Consider the following 10,872-nt stretch of genomic DNA (forward strand, 5'->3'; position numbering starts at 1 on the left):
ATGGCAGGATAAGGAATGTGGGCTTGGAAAGTGTGCAGTTCAGACTTGAATGAAGGCTTGCTGCGACATCACTTGTGTTTGTTTTCTTACCATGTTCTTTTCTGATGATAGAGGAAATATGAGAAGAAAATTAAGCTTAAAATTGCATTTCAGAGTATTTCTTTATCGAAATCGGTGTGGATAAGTAGCAGACAAAAATGCTGTTTATAAAAGCTCATATTTGTTACGCTGGATGGGCCATAAGCTCCCTGCTCCGCTCCATTCTGATGCATCCACCTGCAGACAAAAAGATCCATGAACATCTTTGTTTTCCTCGTCTGAGCTGGAATCTGGATCATAACTGTACGGCTGAACAGCTCCAATTATGGCTCGCCATTTTTTTGCACCAGTAATGTTAAGTTGGGTTTGTGAGGGGCTGTAAGCTAGTGGGAGAGCATATTAACAAAGGCATGATGGGGAAATGGGGGGAGGGCTCACTCTGCGCCAACAGCCCCACCCACAACTCAGAGGTGAATTTCTAATAAACTCCTGCCGCTCTGCAGAAACTATGTCCTAGAAAATGACACAGGTTTATTATATTTACCAGCCAGCCCACTGGAAATGCTTTTAAAATGGATCAAAAGATGGTTGGAGTGGATATTTAAAGACTGAAATCTGTGAAAAGTTATGTTTTTAAAGTTGGGTAGAGGACATAAATAGCTTAATGTTTACAGAGCTGCTCTATTTTACTCATCCAACCAGTCTTCTGAGTTTAAAAAGCAGAATTTCCACATTCCGACTGAACTCACAGAACAGGAAGTAGAAGTGGTTTGTCAAAAAGACTCCAGGAAACAATCCAGGTCCAAGAATGAAAAATCCCTAGTTTTAATTTTTTTTTTCTATTGTTGCTGGAGCCGAAATGAGTTTCCTTTTTCAAGTCATGCCATTCCACATCCACCCAAGCCATCCTTCAAGATTCCTGTTCCTGAGGAGGGTCATTGGGGGTGCTCCTCGTCATGCCTGTTCCAGAGGAGGGGTTCTGATACCCCTCACATATGTCTGGCTGCACAAACTGTTTTCTGCACTTGTTTTCATCACCCAAAACTGAGAACACAACTGAAAAACCAAACTCAAGCACAGAATCCTTACAGTACCCCTCCCCAGAAGGGCAGGGGTACTGTAAGGATTCTGTGCTTGAGTTTGGTTTTTCAGTTGTGTTCTCAGTTTTGGGTGATTCCCCCATCAGTCACTCCAGGTTCATGTTGATCATTCACAGCTGTTTTCGTTTGTCTGGTTTTCAGTTTGTCATTGTCAGGTCATCGGCTCCTTTATTGCTCCCAGGGTTTTGTCATGTTTACCTTTATTGAATGCTTTAGGTTTCTCTCACCATGCATGGTACCTTGTTGGATTCTACACCACCAGGTCTTGGCAGGTGACCTAATAGACTTAATGGATCACGCAGCCATGAGACTCTGTTCTTTGCACTTATTGAAATATATTTTTGTCTTGATTTGCTTTCGAATTAATTTGATTTAACTTCAAAATTACATTGATATAAAGTGGTATTTGTGCCATTAAAAAGTTTAAAAGGCAATCAGAAGACTCAGATTTTGAGTTTATTTGTAAAATATTTCATCCAAAAACCCCTTGAATTATTTCCTAAAGCACCTGGTGGTATTTGTGGAAGGCAAAGCATCTTCTCCTTCAGGCCGACTCTGAACTCCTTCAGTTTTTTTACATAACTCAGAGTCTAAACAGTAAACAAGTGAACTCTTGTGTTTGTGAAACTCCACAGAGCTCATTTCTTTTTGTGAGGAAAAACGAATCATGAATCCTACTGTATACACACAGAGGAAAATTCCCCCCAAAAAGGCACAGGCAAGAGCTGGGGATCATTTTTCTTTGTTCTACTCGATACATAATCGGGTAACTTTCCGCTGCAGGAGGCCGGATGAAATCCGAGGGAACATGACGCCGAGACATGTTCAGGCAGGTCAGGATTTTTATTCATCTGCACATTTGAGTACAGTGAGAATTCAGGGGGGGTCATCAAAGGTGTTGATCCAAGCCTCTGTGACATCACAAATCTTCATAAATCACACCAATCTGTTGGGATTTAGACCTCTAAAATGGGTTTAAGCATAAACTTCAGAATGAAAGCACAAACAAACCTGCTGGTCATCTGTTTTTAAGGAGACGGGTTTCAGTGTCAGCTAGAGGGAGTGTCAGGCATGAAAACAGGCTCAGTTTTTTTTTATTTAAAATAAAACACAAGAAGTATATTTCAGACAGACAGACATTTCATTGTCTGCTGTGATGACAGTTCCACTTGTAAACTTTTAATCTTGAGATAGAGCTTTTTAAAGATATATACAGATCAAAAAAAACAAAACAGGAACAGTTTTATTTTTCCTTCTTACTCTCATCCTGGCACTGATGAGTGACTGAGAACTTCCTGATCTATTTTAGGTTAAAATTACTGGAGATAAACTAGTTTAGCAACCATGAGCTTCCTGTCCTTCTGTCATCCTGGACCTCAGACTTTGCCCCCCCCCCGTCTGCAATGTAAACAGACAGCAGAAGGAGCCAGGAAGCATCTCTTCATGGAAGAAACGCAGCTGAAATCCCCTGATCTTGAAACCAACTGGCAGTGTGGTCATGTAGCAGAGTGCCGACAGGCTACTGAAATGCAGATTTCTGGAACAAACCAGATCCACGATCCCAGCAGGAAACTGCAACGGTCATTGTTTCCTCTAAACAAGTTCATGTTCAAACATCCCCGACGCCAGTTATCGTGAGCATCAAGGCTGAAGGTCACCCGCTCTCGCACCTGTCACACTGATCTACGGCGGTTCTGATCGAGCGTGGTCCAAACTAAGAAACGGTTTGTGCTGTCCACTTGGTTCTGGACCTATGGAGACAGTCCATTTTCATGCAAAGATTACTGCTTTAACAAGGTTAGAGCGCTCTTGCCAGACAATACTGGACAATTTTATTCACAAGCTACCATTAAAATTTTGTGGAATTCTGACATCGTCATGTTGGGCCCAGACATTGTCATAAAGCATTGATTGGTCCAAGTTGGTCTGAGTTAATGTTTCTATTGCGACCACTCTCACTAATCATTAATGAGCTTGTTAGAAGTCCATACCCCAATGTCAAGGAAATTGTTTTATTATTATCATTGTTTAAATGTATTTGGTTAAAAATGTATTTGTTTAAATGTTAACTCAGATTGACCTTTTTACCTTTTTAGAAAGTTTTGCGTGTCTGTTCATCTGCTTCTCATCCCAGCAAGGATGAGGGGGTTTTACGACACACTGTCCTGAGTTGATAATGGATACTGTTTGAAGTTAGAATCCACCAAATGGGTTATTATACGACACCCCCTAATGAACTTTTTCTCTTTGTCTTGAAATTGTAACCTCCTTCTTGTGTTCTTAATAAAAGGTGCACGAGGGGAGACAGAATCTTAGAGAAGAGCAGCGTGGTGGTTGTCTTCTGTCACACTTGTTTTCTTCTCCCATGAGCTTGAGAAACTTGATAGTTGTTGTGGTTTATTGTTTCTAATTGTGTTTTTCTTTAATGTCTAGATGCATTTATCTGACACCCAACCACATGAAAGCAGACTTGGGAGAATCTGTCAATCAAGCATTTTCAATATAAAACCTCCCACTTTTTCTGAGGTATCTGATTGGTCAGTTTATAACTTGAATAACTTGCACATCAGAGAAAACATTATGAAGAAAAAAGGTATTAGAGCAATAATGGTTCTTTTAACCAATAGACTGAGGATCAGCTATTTAATTCTCTAAAGAAGTCTATGGGATTTTGGCTTCATGGAAGCAGCGGGTACTTCCTGTTTGGAACAACAGGGGGGGAGGAGTCACTCAGTGCAGTTCTCCCATACAGTCAATGATCCATACACAGAACCACTGACCCTGAATTGGTGGTTTAGTCTATACTTTTTGAACCATAAACCAATGTTTGAATGTCGGAGCAAAGCAAAGAGGAAAGATTCAAGATCATTTAAATTAAGTCTGATTGAGTTTGCTGCATCTGAGTCTTAGATGGAGTCCGTCTTCACCTAACCTGCTTGGAATTCTTCATCTTTGATTTCAGACAAGCTCTCTTGACCTTTGTGGGGATTTTTATGCGTTTCCTGTTTGTCTTCCCTTTTCCTTTTTATCTAATGATCGTGAACATTCTGCCCCGAGGAGGAGGAAATGTGCAAATCCTCATCCTCCTTCTCAGAAGGAAACTCTAAGTTCAGTTGCTGAATCTGATAAAAGTCTTAAAATACTCCAGGTTTTTGCTGTGAGAGTATTTCTGTCCTTTGAATGGTTCCTGGTATCTTGATGTTTTTTATAGTAATGAATCTGATCAACACTTTCCTGCCTTGTAGGCCCAAAGTGCCATTCACACAACGATGGCAGCTCCCCTTCCTTCCTCTGGTGCCCACCTGTAACCACCAGGAGTGATGCAGGGTTCAGTGTCGTGGAAAGAACGCTTTGGCATGGACCTGTGACCTTCCAATCAGAGGTCAATTGGTCTACCTCTGCACCACAGCCAAAAACTAAAGTGGCTGAAAAAAAATCTAAAGTTTTTTTGTTTTTTATTTTTATGTTTATTCCAATAATCCGAAGTTCATCTCCACAAAAGAGATTGTCTCTGATCAACTATTTCAATCACTCGTCAGCTTAATTTTAGATAAAGAAAAATTAATTCCACTATTTAGACAGACGGTAGCTCTCAGAATTCTGGTTGTGGCGGAGGTTTCCTCTTTTTCTGTCCGGAGGGAGGTTTCCTTTCTACATCCTCGATTTTAATCCTTGCATATTAAAAACTCTAAGATTTGTTCTGTTGGTTTTTAGAGAACAACAACTTTTATACTTCAGGCTAAAAATACAATCTGATCATAATGAAGTGATGTGATACGGACGATCACATCTGAACAAATACTGGTGCAGATTTTGATTAAATGTTAGTTTTTTGTCTTTTGAGTTACACATTTTGCCAACCTCAGTTATAAATCGGCATTTTATAATCCATCCTCTTCCTGTCTGGGGTCATTGGGGTTGCTGGGGCCTAATCAGCTACTGAACAGTGAAGTTGAAGACTTTCTAATTAGAAATGAATGTAGTATCTGAAATCATATTCTGGTGGGGAGGCTCTTTAATCCCCACCTGTGCCTTTCACCATCTCCTAGCATGATGCTGCCTGCAGATTTGTGGGACAGCTGATGTCCACATGGCAACAGTAACATCGACAAATTGTCCCCAGAAGCCTGGAGGTGACGGCTAACCTTGACTATCAAAATACCACCTCACCCATGAGGTAAAGTCTTGACTGCATATAATTCATAACAATAACATTGCATAATGCAGGGTTTTCAGACAGGAATCATCTCTGTGATGTAACCAGAGGCAGCAGCAGCTCTTATGACTCAGCTCTGAATGGGTCATTGGAATGACATCAAGAAAATGTGATCCCGTGCAGGGAGGAAAAATTTCCTCTGGATCTGAGGGAAGCCCTTCTTTAGATCTGGTCTCTGAGAAAAGACAGCTGTGCTTAAATGGTAAAAACCAGATTTAAAGAAAAAAAACACTTTATAACTTTAGCCTTCATAGATGCTACATTAAAGTGAGTTTGGAGCAAAACTGGTTTGATGCAAACTCACATCAAAAGGAGTCAATGGGGTCAACTCCTTTTTTAAGATCAAATTGGTTGGGTTTTTTTACAAGTGCATACCATTTTGCAGTCTAAGTGTAAGACTGATGCATCATTTTCAGGCTTTGCACAGTGATGCTGCAGAGCCTTCTGGAAATCATTACAATTTAACCCTGCAAGACCAAAAGCAAGAGGCAGGAAACAGAAACTTTTTTGAGATTGTTTTATTACTGAAATTGTTCAATAAATAGCAAATAAAATAAATAACAAGGCATTGGAAAAAAAAACAGTGTCGGTTCAGGCTTGATTGCCTACATACGTGACATTTGTAGAGTTTTCTATTAATAATAATAATACAGTTTGTTAGATAAAAGTTCCACAAGTGCGTTTCAAGTCTCTCAAGTGTTTTAGGTTTGTCAAGTTTCAGTCTTTAGTGTTCACAGTTTCTTTTGATTCATCTCATTTTCTCAGACTGTCACTTCTCCTCCGCTGATGAGGCGGTGAGATGCCGGCGCCTAGCGCTCCCTCCCCGGCCGCGCCGCGCACGGCGCACCGCTGCTCTCCGGAGCGTCTCAGGCTCGACTGCAGCTCGGTTCCGTTTGATCCCTGGGGGAACAGTCTTTGGGCGCTTGGTGGAAGCATTAGTTGTCGTTGCCCAGCCGGTGATAGACCAGCAGGGCCACCACGTAGCTCTTCCCTGCGCTCTGCTCGAATGCGTCCGTCTCCTGCGTCGGCTTCAGGCACGCCGCGCTCGGGAGGATCTGCTCGGGAGACGCGGTTTCCTCGCAGCTGCTCGGCGCGGAGGCGCGTAAGTCCGGGAGCTGAGCGGTCGGATCCCCCGCAGACTGGAAGGGGAAGCTCTGGTAGTCGCTGACGGAGCTCTCTGCGCTGGCGAGCGGCGCGTCCATGCAGGGCTCCTCGGTGTAGATCTGCCACAGCACCACCAGGCACAGGATGACCAGCCAGCGCTTCGCCTGGCTCTTCTCGGGTGGAGGAAGGTGCATGCGGACTTTAGCGGGGTACATGACCCGAATGCAGCGCTTCCTCGGCCGGACCGGCACGACGGAGCTGACGGCGGTGGCTTGAGGCGCGATGCGCTCGAAGGTGAAGACCTCCGGCTCCGTGCTGCGGAAGGCGAACCTTTCCTGCGGTAATGTCACGGTCATGCTGTCGGAGCGAGAGTACATTTTCTCGGAGTTCTCTCTCGGGTTTGCTCTTAGTTATCAGTAAGTCAGAAATGCCTTAAGTGGAGTCAGACTCCAGCTTTTATACTGTTTTAGGGACGTCCCTGTAAGCCACACCCCGACTATTGCTCAAGAAAGACAAATACATTCAGCTTTGCATGCTTGCGGGGCAGCTGGATGAGTCACCGGCCGGCCAGAGGCGCTTCCTCTGCGGTCAGAGCGCACCAGGGAACTCCAGCAGAGCTCCTCCAACACACAATCCCACAGTTTAGTGACTTAATTTCACATTTCCATGCTGCTTCCAATAATATCAAACCCTCAAATCATCTCAGTTTACTAGATATAAACAATAGTAAGCTGCTCTGGAAACTTCCTTCAGGTTGACTTCAGTTACTTGACCCTAAAACACCAAGCGGTGAGAAACAATTGGACTATAGCATAACATCAACTTTTCAATAAATCTCAAAGAAAAAAAAAGTAAAAAACACTTGGATGCACTTGTGTAAATGACAGAAATGCAGACAGATGTTCTGCTTTTCTCTCATTTAAGAAAAAAATGGCTATATAAATTCGAAAATCCTGTTGTATGTCAATAGAGATTACAGTAAAATATAGTTTTAAAGTAAATAACTAGTCAAATTTTATGATTTAACATCATTTAGAATACACAACAAAACCCAAAATATATAATTTTTTGTCATTTAATATTAACTTTTTTTTTAAATTTAATAGAGCATTTGTTACATTATTTATGTTTTGTATTATCTTTGTTGTAATTCCCAGATATTTATGCTATTTGACTAAAGAGGCTGGATATTGAACATGGAAAAGAAAAGTTATACGTTGTTTTTGTTGTTTCTAATCATTTTTTGGATGTTATTTATGGTACACTTGTAGTTCCATATTTATGATCTATTATTATCTGTTATTTTTTTATTATTATTAACTTATTAACGTATTTTTTTCAGCTTTTATAACAAATCAATTTCTACATGTGAGATCAATTAAAGTTCTATCTATCTATCTATCTATCTATCTATCTATCTATCTATCTATCTATCTATCTATCTATCTATCTATCTATCTATCTATCTATCTATCTATCTATCTATCTATCTCTCAGCATGATTGATTGATGCTCCTATTCTGATGGATTGAAGGGAATCTAAAATTATCTTTTCTTTCTTCAAAGTGGTTTTGAAAATGGGGGAGTTTTGGAGTTTTTTCCAGCGTGAGACTTTTCGAACCACAAACCTTGACTTCATGGTCATCAGAGGTGACGACAGCACAGGATGTTGCAGCTGATCTATGACAAGAAGGAAATGAACATCAATTTAGAGAAGTTGTGAACTTCCTCCTCCACTTTTTGGAAAAAGAGACTTGAAAACAAAAAGTAATCTTTGATCACAGACAATCATTGAGCATCTTTTACTGCATTAACTTTAAATTTGTCCTTTGCAGCTTTGGGTGAAGTTCTGGAAGCAGCAGCTCTCTTGTCCTGAAGCCAAAGTTTCTCCTTCCAAAATTAAATACTGGATTATTGTTTGACTCCCACTCTCAAGATGAGGAAACATTGTCATGTTCACAGATATGATGGAAACGTTACCCACAGGAGGAAACAGAGGCTGAGCACAAACACAGATCCATAAAAACCCCTGGAGCGCTTATCCTTGTACCTTCTCAACCTTTCATTTTTCTTTGTAAAGCATTTATTTATTTGAATTTTTATTTATTTATTTATTTTATGCTGGCACTTTAAATGTGGCTTCGGTTCCCTGGAAGCTCTCCTTCACTTTCCTGTTATCCTGACACCAGGTCAGGTTGCAACTCGATCGCTTCCATTGTGCTCTGCACGAGCATCACGGTGCAAACATGAAGCTCATCTCCAAATCCTCCTACCTCAGCTCCCCCCGGGGCTGTTTAGAACCAATTAGTCAGCAGTTCATTCCAAAGTGAAAGGCACCCTGTGAAGAAGTGCACTGCCTCTCACAGTGGAAGCATTTAGCTGGACTCCAGCTGCCCACTTGGTGCTGTAATTTGCAGTAAATGCGTGCTGTTGTCTGCAGCCTCTCATGGTCAACACTCAGACGTGCTTGGCGTGGACTCAGAGAAATTGTGCGCATCACTGACTCCTTTCAGCGTGTTCCTGTCAGCTGACGGTTTCTGTCTTTGACAGCGCTCTCACAGAAGCCCCGACAAACACCAGATTCCATCTGAGTTAGTTCTGGAATTGTACTGAATTTGTACAGCGTGGATTTGGGTCCAGTTTAATGTGAATATGACCCTTTTGCTATCTTGTGGGGTCCAGATGACCCCACTCCCAACGTTAACGTGCTAGTGGGGTCAACTGGACCCCACAAGACAGCACAAGGGTGATTAAGTGGAGGAAGCAGAGCAGCATCAGAGGGTGCTTTGACATCAGCATTAGATCCAGATAACACGGTAAACAGTTGTGTTTACATGGTTGAGTCTGGAGATAAGATCGGATTGTTGCACGTAGACAAATAATCCAAAGCAACAAAGAATCAAACTGACTGTTAGGCCATGAGATCTAAAACTTTAAAGCAACTCTGATGGTGTTTTGGGTGTTTTTAGGATGTTTATGTGGCATTTCTCTGAAGATGGAGAACATGTATTTAGATAACTAAGATCCAAATTGCATTTCTGAGTTTTCCATTATTCAAATCGTTGTGAATCAGGAGAAGACGAAAAAATGCAGTTTAAAAAAAGGTATTTGTGACGTAGAAAATACTCTACAAGAGCTCTACTCCTCTCCATCCACCTGTAGAAGACTGGATCTTTGTACATCTTCATTTTTCTCGTCCCGCCCACAACTCAGAGGTGAATTTCTGTCTTAGAAAATGACACAGGTTTTTTGATTTTGTCTAAAAATGGAATCAACATAATTAAAAGACCACTGGGAATGTTTTAAAAACAAGTCCAAAGATGATCAGAGTGGAACTACAAAACCAGCGATTTTTCCATTTGTCTCACTTTAATTTATTCCTTTAGTCGCCAAATTAATGTTTTTTCTTCTTCATGAGAATTCTCAAGAACATCTCACCCTGCTGCTTCCAAAATTCAAAGCATTAATCATTGTTATATTATGTATAATTTCAGTAACTGTGCAGCTGTGTTGTCTTGTGTTCGGTTTTAGGAATCAGAACCTGTACTGGACTTGTCAAATATGTTACCAGCTCGTAACCCGTTACTGTAACTACACACTCATGGATACTAAAGGAAGCAACTGATTTACTCTACAGGGAGGTGAGGAGAATTCACATCCACTAATCATGTCTTTTTATGATTAACTTCATCAGTGTGAGAATTTGGAGAATGCAGCAGTTGATACAACACCAACAGCATGATGAAACCGACCAAAGCTTACACAGCCTGTAATACTTCAAGGAGTGGCAGAGGTGGAATGCGTGCTTTGAATTTCTCAGATAAATCGATGCTTGAAGCGGCCTGGGTGGCAGCAGAGACACTCATAACTATGAGATTGAACTTTTCTTTGTGACCTAAGACGCGAAACTTGACTCTGACCTGCAAAAACATGTCTGTCATGTTGGAAAATAATTGTTTGAACAACCAGGATCACTGGAGAGGTTTGAAGTTTCATCTGTAGCTGCTCATGTGCCTGAGAAAGTGATAATGAAATAGGAGTGATGGGAAACATTCCTTAAAATTTTGAGAATCCCCTTTGAACAAAGGAGACCATGTGACTTAAATCAAACCAGGAACCAGGTCTTGATTCCAAGTTAATATGATTACACCTGTCACACCGTTTCAAGTTTACTTTACTCTTAAAAGTCAATTGGAAAAGGACTTTCCACCCACATTCTTTGGAAGAATTCATCTGTATTTCCCTTTCTGTTGAGTTTTTTTTCGCGAGGAAAGAAAACACACTGATAAAAGCACACGTTTCAGAAGATTCAAGATGAGTAGAGAAACAGACGACACAGACAAGCTGTCATTGTTTTAGCTGCAACTGGTTCTACAAAGGTTCTGCCTTTGTCTTCATCCTTTACGGTTCATG

General features: G+C 41.1%; 1 protein-coding gene across 1 annotated transcript; it reads right to left on the reverse strand.

The window, feature by feature from the left end:
* Positions 1-6,111: 6,111 nt before the first annotated feature.
* On the reverse strand, positions 6,112-7,239 carry ier3 (immediate early response 3). The gene has a single exon (XM_011479666.4). It carries the CDS (start codon positions 6,834-6,836, stop codon positions 6,291-6,293), a length of 546 nt encoding a protein of 181 aa, XP_011477968.1. The 5' UTR covers positions 6,837-7,239; the 3' UTR covers positions 6,112-6,290.
* Between the last annotated feature and the right edge of the window lie 3,633 nt (positions 7,240-10,872).

Source organism: Oryzias latipes, chromosome 9 (assembly GCF_053564925.1).
Source record: "Oryzias latipes strain Hd-rR chromosome 9, Olatipes_Hd-rR_3.1".
NCBI classification, from domain to species: domain Eukaryota; kingdom Metazoa; phylum Chordata; class Actinopteri; order Beloniformes; family Adrianichthyidae; genus Oryzias; species Oryzias latipes.